At 45.9% G+C, this 18,037-nt stretch overlaps 1 protein-coding gene across 1 annotated transcript in view; it reads right to left on the bottom strand.

Annotated features, from left to right (window-relative positions):
• The window catches only part of ST6GALNAC5 (ST6 N-acetylgalactosaminide alpha-2,6-sialyltransferase 5), a 173,059-nt gene that overhangs the window by 16,738 nt on the left and 138,284 nt on the right, over positions 1-18,037 (bottom strand). The window contains exon 3 of the mRNA XM_077771121.1: positions 2,983-3,392. Coding sequence (XP_077627247.1) covers positions 2,983-3,392 — 410 coding nt within the window. The remainder of the gene's footprint in view (positions 1-2,982; positions 3,393-18,037) is intronic.

The raw sequence follows: 18,037 nt of genomic DNA, 5'->3' as shown, positions 1-18,037 counted from the left end.
AAATAATGGCTTGCAATGAATGTCCTGATCATAAAATGTACAAAACTAGATATTCCCCATTTTATGCACGTTTCATACATCCTATTGTTTTGCTGGGTTTTGAGAAAAACGTACCTGGAAGAAATACTCTTGGATCCCTCATGTTCTGTGTTTTTATTTTCAGGAATGTCTGTTGAAGGGTTATTTCTGACTTGGTTCTTTTAGCCTGGAGAGGCCAGGTTAAGAATACGGATGCATGAAAATATTGAGTCAATACAATATCAGCCTCTTTAAGACAGTTTTCTAAAGGTAAGAGGCACAAAGCTTTTAGAAATGACAATGTAGTTTGGCACTCTACAAGTCCATCTGTGTGATTCCCCTGAACAGGGACTGGATGGACCCTTGTAGATGGATGTCTGCACATGAGAGACCCGGTAGCTAATCCGTATCAATTTGGTTTCCTGTACCAGCTGGGCTCACCAGGGAGACAGACTTACAGAACAAAAAGTTTTTAAGGGTGAGAATTTAAAAAACTTAATGAATGGGCTATGTCTCAGTTCAAGTTTATTTCCTAAAGACCTAAGTGACCAAAGGGTGGAATGACTGGTCTCCAAGTTCTCAACGTAAAATAATCTCTTACAAAGATCCAGAGCAATGTGTAATTATCTTAAATAGCTTATGCTGCAGTGGTGTCTCAGGAATTCTCAAATTTAGCAAACAACCATTAAACTGAAAAGAGGAGAAGTGTTTCCTATTGAAGACTGTTTCTACTTATTTCAAATTCTCCAACAAGCAAAAATGAAACTGTAAATAACTCCTCTCATTCTTATTCCGTTATAAAATGCTCTGTTGGTTAAATAACTCATTCAAATGAGTGAGTCTCTCTTATTTGTGACTTTTAAAGAGCAATAAATAACTGGATTTCATGACAGCTTGTGATGATGACCAGGATCCCTTATGTGATCTAACCATGGAGTCCTCTGGGCTTCTAGGGAAGGAGGCCACAGGGCCAGAAGCCAGCTCTCCCTCTCCTCTGTCCACTAGATGCCACGGCTGGACCAGCCCTCAAGTGGTCACACGGGTTCTAGGATTTAAAAAGAAAGGTCTTCCATGCAAAGAATTTGGAGCAGAGCTTTGGTCTTTCCCTGAGGCCCTGTTCTCCGGTAATGAGCTGCCCAACCTAGGTTAACAAAGGATTTAGTACTTTATAGTCTTCATTTCATTTATCAGGTCTCTTTAGTTTTGAGAAATCAACTCAGCAATGGTTTTTGTGGGGGGGGGTAAATTACATCATTAAATATCTATTAATTATAAAATGACATATTTAAATTTTTAAGAAATGTTTATTTATTTTTGAGAGGGAAAGAGAGAATGAGCTGGGAGAGGCAGAGAGAGGGAGACACTGAAGAGGGAGACACTGAAGAGGGAGAATCTGAAGAGGCTCCAGGCTCCGAACTGGCAGCACAGAGCCAGGCGTGGGGCTCCGACCCATGAACCATGAGATCATGACCTGAGCTAAAGTCGGACGTTTAACCAACTGAGCCACCCAGGTGACCCTAAAATTACATATTTTAAAATTAAGGAAAAAAAGAAAATCATTAGACCAGTGAGTAAGGGCTTACTCACTATGCCCTTTTCACATGTGAGGTCTCTACAGAGTAAGATAACTTGTTCAAGGCCACTCTGAAGGATAGAGTCAGAATTCCTTCCTAGAGCTCTGTATTTGGACTACACTGCACCACACCTTTTGATACCCAGTTGTCCTTTGCTTTTCACCTAGATTTGGCCAGCTCATGCATGGCCTTTCATCTTGGCCTCGTCAAGGGCCATCACCCCTCCCCCTCCTCACGCAAACCTTCCCGGCTGCAGCCACAGGGGATACTGTGGAATTACTATCTGATTCCAGAACATTTTCATTACCTCAGAAAACCTCTACGTGTGTATATTCGTATGTACAAAATCGATATGGATAAGTGTTATTTCATTTAACAATATTGTGTCTTACTTACTATGCAGGATGAATGTTGATATTATCTTCCATTCCATTTCATTTCATCAATTCCATTACATGAAAAAAAAACAAAAACAACAAAAACAACAACAACAACAACAAAAACCTTTGGGCAGCTGGGTAGCTCAGTCCGACTTCAGCTCAGGTCATGATCTTGCAGTTCATGGGTTCAAGCCCCACACTGGGCTCTGTGCTGACAGCTCGGAGCCTGGAGCCTGCTTCGGATTCTGTGTCTCCCTCTCTCTCTGACCCTCCCCTGCTTGCACTCTGTCTCTCTCTCTCAAAAATAAATTAATATTAAAAATTTTTGTTTTAAAAATCTTGCAGTGACTCGCCACACTGATTTCGTGTCCCATCATTCGAGGTGTAACAGAGTTGGGGAAACTTTGCCCTACATGATGGCAGGTCTCCCTGTCCTGCATGTCCCAGCACCAGTTTCTTTGCCTTGCAAGACGCTGCTCAGCACCTGGGCCGCTACTTGGTGAATTATTTGTCCTCCGGGTAAAACTTTATATTCCAGGAGGGCAGAGCCTGGACCGGCCTTGTTTCGACTCTACCCCCAGCACCTGGTGCAGTGGAGGAGTAGCTACACAGTAACTATCCGTGGACTGAGTCAGTGTGTGCCTCGAAAGGGAAAAATAAACCACCACCCTCCTTTTCTTTAGTGTTCACAGAAGCAAAAGGAAATGCAATAAAAGTACCATCTAGCCCTTAGTACCAGTGTAAGCCAGCAGATCTGTAGCCTGCTCTTCCAAATAGGGACTTGGCCTTGAATTATCCATACAGTGTCTCAGTGCTTCTTTCACCTTGCCTTACAAATTCAGCTTGAGCAGCCGGTCGCCAGGACCCTACAGCGGAGCTCTATCAAACACATGAACAGCGGGGGCCCAACAAAAAGCCTCAGCAAAAGCTTCGCTTCCGGTGAATCGGCCAGCAACGGCGTGTCCTCACCCTCCCCTGCGGCCCTCCACTCCCCACCCCGCGCCCTCTACCTGTCCTTGCCAGTCTCCTGCTTGAAGAGCTCATCGAACTGCAGCATCTTGTGGCGCGTGGTCATAAAGGCCTTCAGGCGCGGCAGCACGCGGCTCAGGAGCTGCAGGTTGTTGTAGACCTGGCCCTTGCCGTCGCGCCGCATGTAGCTGCTGGGGCCCCAGAAGATGAACACGGTGCCCTGGCTCACGTTGAGCAGGTCGTGGCGGTTGCGGAGGATCCTCTGGATGCTAGAGTGCGCGATGACCCTCAGGCTGGTGCGGTTGCCCACGTCGCGCCCGTAGCCGCGTGTGGGGGCGTCGTTCATGCGGATGACGCACTCCGTCTGGTCGATCTGCGGGCCCTGTCGGCTGCGCAGCAGATGCCCCGAGCTGGTCACTAGGGCACAGTCCCTGCAGTGCATTTTCAGGGGCTGGAAGGCAGAGGGAGAAGGACACCATCAGCAGGCAACCCTCTCATGGCACTGCCAGGTCATTTCACGGCCTCGGAAGGCGGCCAGTCTTCCCTCTCCTGCCTCCCATGCCGGAATAGACTTGTCCTGCTATTACCTCATCCACTCTTACATTCTCCCCCAGATTGGCGACAAGGGGCATTTGACAAGATGTAAAGAGAGCCTGCATTGACTTGTCAAACAATGGGCTCTAGGCTTTACTGATAATCCCCATAACCCAGCAAGGTTGCTTCACTGCCATTTTACAGATGGGAATTCTCAAGCTCGGAGAGGTTAAAGAATTTGCTCAAGGATGTGTAACTAGGAAGTAATCAAGTCACGCTTTCAAACCCAGGTCTTTCTGAATCCAATGTTACCCCAAACTGAAGTAAAGACTCTACTACATTTTGCTAGGACGATGGATCTTAGCTCACTTTATTGAAAGCTAAGTGTTTATCAATATTCTTGGATGCTGTACAAATATGTTTATCCTAAATAAACATCGTCTGAGAATCACATGGGGGAAGACATGCAAATTGTAATCCCTTGGATGCCATAATTTTGAAATGACAACTAGGACAGTTTTTCCCATTTTAAGGGGAGAGGGAGTGAAGTTGAGCTGGTCTATCTTCAAAAATGTAAAAAAAAAAAAAAAAAGCCTCAAGCTCAGAGCCACAGACCTTGAAAGTTCTGGCTGTGTGGTGCCCACCAAGGACAACTCCAATGACAATGCTCATTTCAACCCTGAACCAATGATTTGCTTTCTGAACACCTATGCTCCGACAAATTAGACATTCCCCTGTTTGTGTTTAATGAGAAATATCTCATAGTTGCTGTTTGAAGATAATGTAATTAGGACCTGAGGCCAAGGCCAGCAAGTGCCTGAGAAAATTACAATCAAGAATGTTCTGAAGGAAAGTAGCACTGTTAGACTTGCCCCAGAGCCTCTGCCCTTCCTCCCTGTTAACTCTGAACAGGGCACACTGGTTCCCTGCATAATCTCAGGAAGCTGGATCCAGTTTAGTGCTTATATTTACTTGGGGGTTCCTGAGCTATAGCTCTGCCATCAGAAACAGACGATGGCACCCGAGGACAGCCACCTTTCCTCGCCACATAATGGCAAAGGGCACCAGCTCTGGGAGCTTCCAAGATGGACCCAGCCTCATCTCCACTATCTATTAGCTGTGGGACCTCGGTAAGCTACTGACCTCTGTAAATCTCAGGTTTCTCATCTCCAGATGAGGATAATTAATGCCCCATTCTACCTTGGGAGAATTGAAATACACACAATATTACACTGGGCCTTTTGCAATTGTCAATACTTGGCTTGCAAAAATAGCAACTGCAGGCAGTTGAACCCAAACCTTACCATCGGGCCTGGCACAGTGATCATTCAGTAACGACAGCTGCTATTGGGATTATCTGTCAGAGTGGAGTGCACTGCAGATACTCACTAAATCAGTACTGATCACTTTGGGTTGATAATTGACATACAAGCTTATGAAATGGAGACTCTACCACTGCAAATTCTCATCATTCATTTGACATCCAAGTACTCTTAGGTGACAGGCACTATGATGGGCAGTAAGAATGCAAGTGGAACGAAACAGCAGAACCCTTCAAACTTTATACTTTAGTGAGGGACAGCAGGTCAGCAAAGGCTCACAGTAAAGTATGCCAGCATGAGAAGGGGGACTGTGTGAAAGTGTTAGTAAAGGGGCCTATATTTAGAGCACAGCACGTTGGGGGACATGAAAGAAAGGGCACTTTCCCTAATTGTGATTAGATATCTCCATGTGCCAGGCACTCTTCTGAGCTTTTTATATAGTTGCATTAATTCCTCAGATAACCCCTTAAGAAAGATATTATATTAACCCTCCCCCTCCCCCATTTTACTAATGAGCATATTGACGGATAGAAAAGCAAGACCATACAGTTAGGAAGTGGAAGAGCTAGAATTCAAACCCAGAAAATCAGACTGCAGAGCCCATGGGATTAACCATCATGGTTAATGGCATCCCAGTGCAGTAGAGTAAATAGAATATAGAAGAAATGCCCTAAGATGTTTTCTTAATTCACCGTCTTCTTCTTTTCCTCTCTCAACCCCAGAAGCTCAGTGTTGCTGTTTCTTAATCATTAGTGCTGTTACTGCTTTCAGAGCATTGGGCTGGGTGGATGCAGGAAAATGACAAAAGTCTTGTATCCAATATCTCCATTCCTTGGAGCCCCATTAACAGTAGACCCATCCATCTAGAGAGTGAAATGTACTTAAGACCAAATCTCCCTTTTGAGGAAGAGTCACATTACAGATGTGTAGAAAGTGGCCCCCATTTCCTTCAGGGAAACTCCTGGAACCTGGAACATGAGGCCCTTCTGAATCCCCTGAGCGGTTTGAGGGGCAAGGTCACGGGCCAAAGGATGGCAGAAATACTTAATTTTCCCTTTTCTTATTTTACCTGCATATCACATACATACTGAATGAAGAGGGAAAGTTAAACGATCTATTCAATCATAGAGTTCCTGTCATGTGTCAGACACTGAACTTGGTGATCTAGATAAAAAGACAAATGAGATCTTGTCCTTCCTCTCAAGGAAGCACACAATCTAAGGCAAGAGTGCCCCCCAGATAAATAATTACAGGACTGTGGAGTAAGTGCTCTAATAAAGTCAAGTACAAGGGGCCATGGGGCCAAAGGCGAGAAAACATTTGAGCCCGTCTGGAAGAGCTAGAGAGGCAGGAAGACAGCTGTGGAAGGTCTGTGCAACGGAAACCAACGGAAGAGATTACGTTAAAGAGCCAGTGGTCAGTGGCGTCACGAGACATGATAGGACAAGCGAAACCCAACTTGGAAAGTGTTCTTTGGATTTGGCGGCCTCAGCCAAAATCAACTCAATGGAACAGAAGTGGGAGAGCCTTATTCCGGTCGGATGTGAGGACGTGGAGGCGGATACTTGCCACAAGGAGGGCTGATGGAGGGTTGCCGGCGGGGCAGGGCAGATGCTGACACTTGGGCTGACCAGCCCACCCAGTTTGTTAGGGGTTGTTTGGGTTTCAGCATTGCAAGTCCTGTGTCCTGGGAAAGCTCTACTTGTGGGGAAGCCCCCTAAAAAAATTCTTACAAAACTGACAGAAGCATCTGTAAATATCACATCACTCAGTGAGGATTAGGGATTAGGGGAGACCCAGGGTCTGAATTTTACAAGTCATGTCCTTGACTTTCTCACCCGTGAGACAAAGAGGAGGTCAACCAGCTACTTGTGACCACATGACATTCATTCATTCATTCATTCATTCATCTGAAAGACACGGAGCACTCGGTACACCCCTGAGGTACTGTGTAACTCAGTACATTTTTTAATAAGGTCACTTTGTAGGATTTCATCTTATTGGACCCTATAACCAGGGAACCTGCTTTTTCTCATCAGACTCACCTAGAATTATCGCCTTGAAATTTTGAGTTTGACTGATCATTGCGAGACATTGTGCTTCCTTTTCCTGGGGAAAACATTCTGAAGAAAAGTCCCAGCATCTGTTTCCCCCATAATTAATTACCCTGCTGTGATTCTCAGAGCACAGGCTGGCTGATAGGTGAAACCTGGGTCTCCTACGGAGACTGCGGTGCCTTCTCTCTGTCTCTTATGTGCGCGTGAGGCCAGTGGACAGCCCTTTCAGGGAAGGTCACGGTTCCTGATGCTGCCATACTGATCCTCTGTGTTAACCGGGCAGCCTCAGAGCACATCGGGTCCAACCAGTCCAGAAACCCCTCCCTCAAGGTTCCCGTCCATCTGCCTTAGCTCCAAGGTTGATTACCTCAGGCGACAACACCCACTCTTCGAGTTGTGCAGACGCACCAAACAATGTAAAAAAGATTGAAGTCTGAATTATGCCTTAAGTGTCTCATGGTAAGTGGTGCCAATAAAATGACAATAGCTGTTCTAAACATAATGTTCCATTTCCCGCAGCTGAGAAGAGCATGTACCAAAGGCTGAATCACTTCCAAAGGAGGAAATGAAGTCTGTTTTCTGCATTTGGAAGGACTGATGACGCCTTGGGAGGCAGGGTGACTAGAAATTATACAAACGCTGTGACCCTGTTTCTCAGGATGCATTATAGTCCTCTGAGAGAACCATGCTCCTCCACATCTCAGTATGATTACAATCCTTAGTGTCTTAATGATATGGGTGGAAATATGCATGCCTTGGTGAGTTAAGATCCTGAGGCAGTGTTCACATATTCTTCCCTGAAGCACTCAGATGCTGGGCTGATGAATCACTAAGCAGAGGACGGGAAGGTCAACTTGCAGTTCTGCTAGCGGCCTGGGAGATAAAACTCCATGGAGGATGCAAGAGTGGGAGACAGCTCCCAGCGAACTCACTGGCTAGCAAGGCCTTCCCTCCCACTTCCTCCTCACAGTGTTCAGTCTCCCTGATTCTTGGGGACATTTTCCTTAAAGCCCCATTTAGTGAGGTATTCCGTCCTATGGTAGGAAACACGGGCACTCATATAAGGTCACTGCGATCTTGGTAATCCGCTTGCTTCCTGACCCATCAGAGGCGCTCAATTAATACGGAATAAAAGGATGGGCTGATAAGTGAGTGAGTGAGACCCAATCACCTGCCTTCTCTGTTCCCTGAGAAAGCCAACCTGCTGAGACATAAAAAGAAGGCATAAGGGATGCCTGGGTGGCTCAGCTGGTTAAACGTCCGACCTTTGATTTCAGCTCAGGTCATGATCTCGTGGTCATGAGATCGAGCCCCCTCATCGGGCTCTGCACTGGGTGTGCAGCCTGCGTGGGATGCCCTCTCTCCTCTCTCTGACCCTCCCTGGCTCTATACATACATACATACATACATACATACATACACACACACACACAAATAAAAATTAAAAATAAGAAGAAGACATAATGTGGCGCCCTAACCAAACATTTGCCTAAAGACCCCAGCCCTCTGCACTAACGCCACAGAGAGAAAAAGGGGGAGTGCAATGTGGAAACCTCTGTCTGGAGAAAAGGAAGCTATGGCCATTTGCCTCAGGACAGCCTCTTCATCCAGGGAGCTATAATGGCCAGCGCTGAAGGCGCTGCCTGGAATTAATGGCTGGCTAGGAAAATGGCCCAGGACACAGTGAGGGCCATTAAGCCCAGCCAGTTATTAATCCCCAGTAAGAACTTGATGCCAAGGTCATTAGAGCAGTTGTGAAGTAAAAAATGCCCAGGAAAGTCTACAGCGCATGGACGCCACTGGTGCTCGAGCTGCAGCCTCGTTAGGCCCGAGCACGTGGCATGCAGGGGCCTTAGGGAGGTGGGCAGGCTGGCTCCCCGGAGGGAGCGTCCACAGGGCACACACACGCAGCTCACCATTTTATTTTTGCCATCACTCTTGCTCCCTGCTAGTGCGTAAGCATTTGCCGTCATCCCAGTACCTAGGACCAGTGTCTGCAACTGACTAGGGACTCAGGAATGATTTAGAATATTTAGAATGTGTGAATGAGTCTCTCCTTTCACCCCGTCCCCCGCAACCCCCCACCACACCAGAGAATAGGGGAGCATGACAACTTGCATCACAACTTACTCCTTTGGGCTCAAGCGACAGGAGCAATCCCTGCTTGAGAAAGCACGCTCTGGGAATCAAGGTATGATTTCTGTCACAGCCCAGAGAGCAAGAGCAGAAGGAATTCTCCCCATGACCCAGCTGATGCCTCCTGAGCTTTTCTTAAGAGAATAGACCAGGCCAAGTCAAATTAAACCTGACACCTAAAACGATCAGTGATGTCCTTGCAAACATTTGCAGCATGGCAATCTCAGGCTTCACTTTTTAAAATTCTGATTTACTTGGCAGAGGGAAAGGTACCTCAGAGCATAATGTCCATTAGCTCAGTAATGAGACCAGTCTTGCTCTGGGAGCTGCTTGTTGGTCTGGAGCAAACATAAGATATATTAAATGGCTTCAGGTGTTTCAAGAATCTCTGCACTTTTCAATCTGATGTTTTCCTGTAATTACGGGGCTTTTATTAGCTGTCAATCTCAGTTCAGCTTGACATGGGTATNCCCTCTCTCCTCTCTCTGACCCTCCCTGGCTCTATACATACATACATACATACATACATACATACACACACACACACAAATAAAAATTAAAAATAAGAAGAAGACATAATGTGGCGCCCTAACCAAACATTTGCCTAAAGACCCCAGCCCTCTGCACTAACGCCACAGAGAGAAAAAGGGGGAGTGCAATGTGGAAACCTCTGTCTGGAGAAAAGGAAGCTATGGCCATTTGCCTCAGGACAGCCTCTTCATCCAGGGAGCTATAATGGCCAGCGCTGAAGGCGCTGCCTGGAATTAATGGCTGGCTAGGAAAATGGCCCAGGACACAGTGAGGGCCATTAAGCCCAGCCAGTTATTAATCCCCAGTAAGAACTTGATGCCAAGGTCATTAGAGCAGTTGTGAAGTAAAAAATGCCCAGGAAAGTCTACAGCGCATGGACGCCACTGGTGCTCGAGCTGCAGCCTCGTTAGGCCCGAGCACGTGGCATGCAGGGGCCTTAGGGAGGTGGGCAGGCTGGCTCCCCGGAGGGAGCGTCCACAGGGCACACACACGCAGCTCACCATTTTATTTTTGCCATCACTCTTGCTCCCTGCTAGTGCGTAAGCATTTGCCGTCATCCCAGTACCTAGGACCAGTGTCTGCAACTGACTAGGGACTCAGGAATGATTTAGAATATTTAGAATGTGTGAATGAGTCTCTCCTTTCACCCCGTCCCCCGCAACCCCCCACCACACCAGAGAATAGGGGAGCATGACAACTTGCATCACAACTTACTCCTTTGGGCTCAAGCGACAGGAGCAATCCCTGCTTGAGAAAGCACGCTCTGGGAATCAAGGTATGATTTCTGTCACAGCCCAGAGAGCAAGAGCAGAAGGAATTCTCCCCATGACCCAGCTGATGCCTCCTGAGCTTTTCTTAAGAGAATAGACCAGGCCAAGTCAAATTAAACCTGACACCTAAAACGATCAGTGATGTCCTTGCAAACATTTGCAGCATGGCAATCTCAGGCTTCACTTTTTAAAATTCTGATTTACTTGGCAGAGGGAAAGGTACCTCAGAGCATAATGTCCATTAGCTCAGTAATGAGACCAGTCTTGCTCTGGGAGCTGCTTGTTGGTCTGGAGCAAACATAAGATATATTAAATGGCTTCAGGTGTTTCAAGAATCTCTGCACTTTTCAGTCTGATGTTTTCCTGTAATTACGGGGCTTTTATTAGCTGTCAATCTCAGTTCAGCTTGACATGGGTATAAGCCACATTGATTATTTAATGTGATTCCCTAGAAAAATGTTACTTTTTCAAGCTGTTCCTCTCTCTCAATGACAAGCCCACCCACTAGCCTTCACTGCCAACCTTCAATACCACCTCTCGTGTTTTCCATCCACTGGCTGCCTTCAGATGGAAGAGCTCCATGGGCTCCACGGGCAGAAGGTGGCGCTGAGCAGTATTTAAAATAAGGCTTTTGGGGCACCTGGGTGGCTCAGTCAGTTAAGCGTCTGACTTCGGCTTACCTCATGATCTCACAAGTTGTGAGTTCGAGCCCCACATCAGGCTCTGTGCTGACAGCCCGGAGCCTGGATGGAGCCGGCTTCAGATTCTGTGACCCTCTCTCACGCTGCCTCTCCCCAACTCACGCTCTCTCTCTTAAGAATAAAAAAACATTTAAAAATTAAAAAAAAAAAATATGGCCTTTGGAGTCACTAGCTTGAATCTGCTTCTTCTACTCCTTAGATGGATAATTTGGGTGAAGTGGCTTAGTTTTTCTGAGTCTGCGTTTTCTCATTTGTAATATGAATATAGTAAAACCAATCTCAAAGAGAAGGTTTGCCATCTCAATTAATGGCACACCTTCCACCCAGTTGCTCAAGACAAAATTCAAAAATCACTCCTTTTTGGGGCGCCTGGGTGGCTTAGTCGGTTAAGCGTCCGACTTTCGCTTAGGTCATGATCTCGCGGTTCATGGGTTTGAGACCCGCATCGGGCTCTGTGCTGACTGCCAGCTCAGAGCCTGGAGCCAATTTCAGAGTCTGTATCTCCCTCTCTCTCTGACCCTCCCCTGCTCAAGCTATCTCTCTCTCTCTCCTAGAAATAAATAAAAAAATTATTAAAAAAAAAATCACTCCTTTTTTTTTTTAAAGTTTATTTATTTTGCGAGGGGATAAGGGAGGGGCAGAGAGAGAGAGAAAGAGAGAGAGAGTGAAAGAGACTCCCAGGCAGGCTCCATGCTATGAGCACAGGGCTCAATGGAGGACTTGATCCCGAAAACTGTGGGATCATCACCTGAGCCAAAATCAAGATTAGAATGCACAACCGACTGAGCCCCGCAGGCGTCCTGCAAAGCTCACTCTTGATACCTCCCTCTCTCCACCTGCTACAACTCTTCCAGCCCTATTGGGTCTATCTGCCTACATGTATATCCCAAACTTACCANGTGATGACAAAATCTGGGAACTTTCCAGGAATGCAAATTCTCAGACCTCATCCTAGACCTACTGAATCAGATGCTCTGAGGGGGGCCCAGCAATCTGTGTGTTCCCCAAGGGATTCCTCATGTATCCTCAAGGTTGAGAACCCCTGGACCAGGCCCGTGTTCTCATTTTACAGAGGCAGAAGCTGAAAGTCAAGAGGTTATGTGATTTGCTCAAGGCCACACCCAAAAAGCAGCACCCGGGTTGAGCTGCAGGTTTCCTCACTCCTGAAAATTTAAGAAAATCCACTTATGTCCATAGGCTGTTCAAAGTCACTGGGGACTCACTGTAAAGGAATCATGGGTTAGTAATACACTGAAGCTGTAACCTACAAATGGAAGTAACTTTGTGACAGAAGATGAACAAGAAGGACCACTCCTTATTGGAGAAACTACCCTCAGCAGGACCGGCTGCCTCCGTACCACCTGCCTGCTTATCTAGAATAAGCAACCAGGAATGGCTACACAGCATGCAAGCCTCCCCGCCGGGGAAAGCACCGAATGCCTCTATGCTCTTGCCCCACAAAGTGGCCACTGTGGTTTCTCTCCAGCCAGCGCAGACCCTCAGAGGTGTGGCCAGACTCAGACGTCTGCTGGGGGTTGAACTGTGTCCACCCCAACAGCCCCTTTCCACACACACACACACAGCTATGTTGACACACACACACAGAGCTATGTTGAAGTCCCATCTGTGCACATGACCTTATGTGAAAAAAAGATTTTTTGCAGATGTAATGAACATGTAAGTCAAGATGTGGTCACACTGGATTAGAGCAGTCCTAGTGCCCTTAGAAGAAGAAAGTCTGAGACACAGAGACACACAGGGGCAACAGCAGGTGATGAAGGAGGCCGAGAATGCACTGAGGCCTCTGCTGGCCGATGGACACTGAGGAAGCTGTCAGGTGCAAGGTGGGAGGAGTCTTCCTTACAGCTTTCAGGGAGAGCCTGGTTTTGCCAAGGGGAAAGTCTTTGCCTTGATCTCAGACTTCCAGCTGCCATATATATCGTGAGAGAACACATTTCAGTGGTCGTAAGACAACCAGGTTGTGGTAATTTGTTCTGGCGGCTCTGGAAACAAACACACTGCTACCAACACAGTTTGCCCCCAGCCTCCCACCACCCTACCGGCCCCCCACCTACCAGTCCTTCTTCAGGGTCTGGCGGCTTTCTCTCTTATAGCGCATGCTCCACCAAGCTGCAAGGGTGAGAATTTTAAAGTACAGGGCACGCCACCCCCCTTCCCCACTTGAAGAGTAAACTGCAAATTGTTTGCCTGGTTGGAATCTTGCCACCTCATGGCCCTCAGCTCAATTCACTTGCTGTTCTCAGCCCCACAGACTCCCGATCTCCTTTCTGCCACTGGGATACATCAGGCGTTCATTCCTCCTCTGTGTCTGGACTTAGCTTCTTCGATTATTCACATGCCCCACTCCTTTCCATCTCTCAGGTCTCAGCTTAAAAGTCTTCTCCTCCAGGAGGCCCTCTCTGACTGCTTTAATTGGAAGCGGCCTCCCCCCACTTATCACATAACAGCGTTCTGTGCTATTAACCACATATAACACTGACAAAGAGTTCAGCTGGATAGCAATACATACAGCATCGAACTTAATCCTGAAAACAGCCTTGAAAGGAAGGTTCTACCATTGTTCTCATTTTTATCAGATGAGGAAGTTGAGCTACAAGTTTATCATGATCCTGTTATTCACGATCCTGTTTACGTCCTCTGGCACCCACCACGGCCTCTAATGATTTACATTTTTAATTTCTTTATTGTCTGTCCCTGCCACTAAAACACGACTGCCATGAGAGCAGAGATCGTGATGTATGCATGGCACACGGCAGGCACTCAACAGATTGTTAAAGAGGTACTTCACTTCCTCACTTTCTCTGCAAGCAGTAGATGATTCTTCTCTGTCCAGAAAAGGTGTGGATGAGTTGTCAGAGAGACAAGCCCATTTCTCGAGCCTGTTTCTTCTCTGGCATGCTAGTACGGGGCTGATGTTACACACTGGCTCACCCCGCAGCCTTTCAGTTAATTCCCTGCTGTGATTTCCTTCAAAGGTCACTCCCATATGCAATTACTTCCTCTAAGAGGAGACTGGATATAAAGGCCCCCTGTGCTCATTAAAACAAACAAAAAGCTGCATTTTTATTAGAGGAAGGTGATATTTAATGCCGCCAGACAAACCAGATTCCACAAAACTGGCTTCTCTGGCCTCTGCCGCATTTGCAAAGGCTTACCATAAACACAGCAGAGTCCAAATCTGGGAAGGTAACTGATAGTGGATGGTCACAAGTAACAGAATTATGAGAATTTGGGACTTCCACATATAGTTGGAGGGGGGCAAAAAGCTATGGTTACAGCAGACCAAATGAGAAAAAAATTCTAACAGGACAGAAGATTAAATCTGTAGTTAAAGTAGAAACAGCACATTGGCTTGGGAGTCAGACCTGGGTTCAAATCTCAGTTAAGTCATTTATTGGTAGGTACTTCCCTACTCTCAGCCTCAATTTTCTCATCTGTAAAATGGTATGGTAATCGCACAATAAGGTGTAAATAGTACTACACTCATGGCTTCATTGTTACAGATACAAAAAGGAAATCTCTTGAATAACTGGTTTCCTGACCCTCTTTGTATCCAGTCACTCACCGAGCCACAAACTCAACCTGTTCTATCTCTGGTGAATTTGATCTTTTCTACCCACCTGTACCTCACTTCCCCTTGACCCCACCCCTGGCTCAACCCGCTATCTTCACCGGATCACTGCCAGTCCTCCCACATACACTTCGAATATCCACAGGTGCCAAGGTGGTCTCTCTAAAATGCACATAATTACAACCTAAATGTTAGGGGTCCCTAAATCCCCAAATTCCTTAGTTTCCTCCAATTGCTTTGAGGCAAGTTCTTTCCAGTGGCCACTAAACCCTCATACTTTGCTAAGTTCTGTATCCCCACCCCTTGCAGCTCTCCATACTCCAGTCACACTGACTTTTAAGATTTTTTTTTTAATGTTTTATTTACTTCTAGGAGAGAGAGAGAGAGAGAGACAACGTGAGCAGGGGAGGGTCAGAGAGAGAGGGAGTCACAGACTGAAACAGGTTCCAGGCTTTGAGCTGGCAGTCAGCACAGAGCCCGAAGCGGGGCTCGAACCCACTAACCGCAAGATCATGACCTAAGCGAAAGTCAGACGCTTAACCAACTAAGCCACCCAGGCGCCCCATACTGACTTTGACTTTGTAGTCCAAGTGGCACTATTCATACTGCTTTGCCTCGGAGCCTTTACACATGCTTTCTCTGGAACCTGCGCTTCCTCTGTTGTAAACTGGAACAATAATATCTACCTCACAGTGTTATTTTGTGGCTGTATTGAAATAAGAATAACATTCAAAGTCCCCCTTCCCTACTTCCTCTCTCCTGACTTTTGTAATTCCTTCATCACTCATTCAAAGTATCAGATCCTCAGAGAAACGTCTCTAAATTCCAGGACTAGCTTAGCACTCTGTTTTTCCCTTTATAATTCTCACCACGTCTGTAACCACTAATTCAGTGTCTCTCTTCCCCACAAAATGGCAAGGGTCTTAAGAACTGGGTTCATGTTGGGGCACCTGGATGGCTCAGTAGGCTGAGCCTCTGACTCTTGATTTCAGCTCAGATCATGATCTCACGGTTCATGGGATCAAGCCTGGCATTTGGCTCCGCTCTGATAGGTACGGAGACTGCGTGGGATTCTCTCTCCTCTCTCTCTGCACCTCCCTGACTCTCTCTGTCTCTCAAAATGAAACTTAAAAAAACTGGGTTCATGTATTTGTTGGGTTTAGGTCACTTTTACTTCCCCAGGCCCTAATATATAGTAGGTGATCATTAAATATTGGCTGCACAAGTAGCTAAATTAGTTCCTGCAGGTAAGGGGAGCATTCTAGAACCACAGACTCACCCAAGCTTTCTCTTTGGTTTTCACTTCCATTTGGTGTGCCCCAGTGTAGACCAAGAGACACAATCATCTAAAATCGAATATTTAATTTAGTGCATATACTTAATCTTCTCACAGAAGCTGAGTAGTACAAACTGAACTGATCACTGTAGCCTTACATTCTATTTTAGATACTTTATTATCTAAGCATAAGGGAGTTTTCAAAATGAGTCATTATTTGAGGTTCTGGACACTGACTACTGCCAAGTAGCAAATAACCAGATTGTGTCAGTGTTGACACTTTGGTTCTCGAGCTGATGGCTTGTTTATTGAACTGCCTACTTTAGGGGCTCCGAGAGTGGAAGAATGGTCATCAGCAGCCTGAATAACAACTCAGCACCCCAGCTGGAAACACACAAGTAAACAAAATCATAATTTTTAACTTTGCCAAGCTCAGTAAACACCATCATGATGCGCTACCAGTAAGGCAGCCATTAGTTAAATAAATAAAGCACAAAGCCAAGAATAGGATTACTGATGCTGGCACAGTATACTCATTTGCTGACCACTGATGGACATTAGCTGTGATGTACACACTAGGGAGGTACTTTGCCACCTGCTTTAATTTGCTAAACATCATGCATCCTCTGGGCCACAGAATTACTTACTTTGTATTAGTGAAAAATCACCTTTTCTTCTTTTCCCTTTTCATTTGCTCAATACCTAGTTATTAAGTACCTACTCTCTGTGTAATGGAAACTCTTGGGCCCGCTGCCCAGGATGCAACTGCCTTCACTCCTCTGGCTACGCCTCGACCTGGCGAGATTGTAAAATGCAGGGAAGCTGTTCCCAGCAAGAAGCGTCTGGGCTTTTTCAAGAAACCTGGGAGTGGATGAAGGCAGCATTGATCGCTGAAGAGAGTTTCAGTTCTTTTTTTTTTTTTTTTTTTTTTTTTTTGGAAGAGGTGCCTTTTTTTGGACAAAACAAAACAGAACCAGAGAAGATTTTTTATCCAGTCTCCTTCTTTTCTTGATACTCCTCTTTTGGCTTTGTCCATATTTATCAGATCTCTTTCTAGATTACACTCAAGCATGTCAGCAGATCCCTAACTCCTTGGAGACGTTCAGGATCCTGACTCGTGGCTTCAGTTCTACTCAGTGGAGATGTCTCCTCTATTCTAGCTCTTCCTTCGTTCATACTGTATTCCAACTCCCTGGAATCCTGTGGATTGTTTTATTTCTATTGATAGTGCTACTAAGAACCTGGCCCTGTAAGTGCCAAAATAACAACAGTAATGGCCACCAACTGTCATCAAGAAACTTTTTATATTATTATAATCATTACGACCTCAGTTAAATTCTAAAGTAAACTGGCAAGGTTCATATTACCTCCCACCTTGGCTTATATTTGAGGAAATAGAGGTTCAAGGTTAAATTGTTCAAGGTCCTAGAGTTTCTAAGGCATAGCCTGTTTGGCAGCTGGGTCAATCCCACTCCAAGTGTGGGCATGCTCTGTCCACTAGAACAGACAAAACAGAGTTGAGTGGAAGATTTGCAAAGAAAAGAAGATTGAAGGGTCTGGAGAGAAGAAGAAAGAAAATCTACAGCAGGTAGGAACCAGTAGATGACAAGGATGGTGGGAGAACGCAAAAAGCATTGGAAAACATAGACATTGGGGCGCCTGGGTGGCTTAGTCGGTTAAGCGTCCGGCTTTCACTTGGGTCATGATCTCGCGGTTCGTGGGTTCGAGCCCCGCGTCGGGCTCTGTGCTGACTGCCAGCTCAGAGCCTGGAGCCTATTTCAGAGTCTGTATCTCCCTCTCTCTCTGACCCTCCCCTGCTCACGCTGTCTCTCTCTCTCTCTCTCCTGGAAATAAAATAAAAATATTTAAAAAAAAAAAAAAAAAGGAAAACATAGACATTAGAGGCACTGAGACAACACAGTGACTGTAACAATTCTTAAGGGGACAGGAAGACTAAAGAGAAAATTCAGACCAGCCTAGAATTCTGGAGGCATTCAGTGCGGAAACAAATATTTCCACACCACTCAAAAGCCTTCTGTATACAACACACTGCATTATAATAAGTGACATTCATAATGGGGATCCTAAATCATCAAGAAAAGCTTAAATTAAGTTAAGCTTTGTTCACTTAGGTAGGAATGTATAAAATCAATTTGGAACCTTCAAGAATAATTTAG

Source organism: Crocuta crocuta, unplaced genomic scaffold (genome assembly GCF_008692635.1).
Source record: "Crocuta crocuta isolate KB4526 unplaced genomic scaffold, BGI_CrCroc_1.0 scaffold125, whole genome shotgun sequence".
Taxonomy (NCBI): domain Eukaryota; kingdom Metazoa; phylum Chordata; class Mammalia; order Carnivora; family Hyaenidae; genus Crocuta; species Crocuta crocuta.
This window is presented reverse-complemented; position numbering and strand designations above follow the sequence as displayed.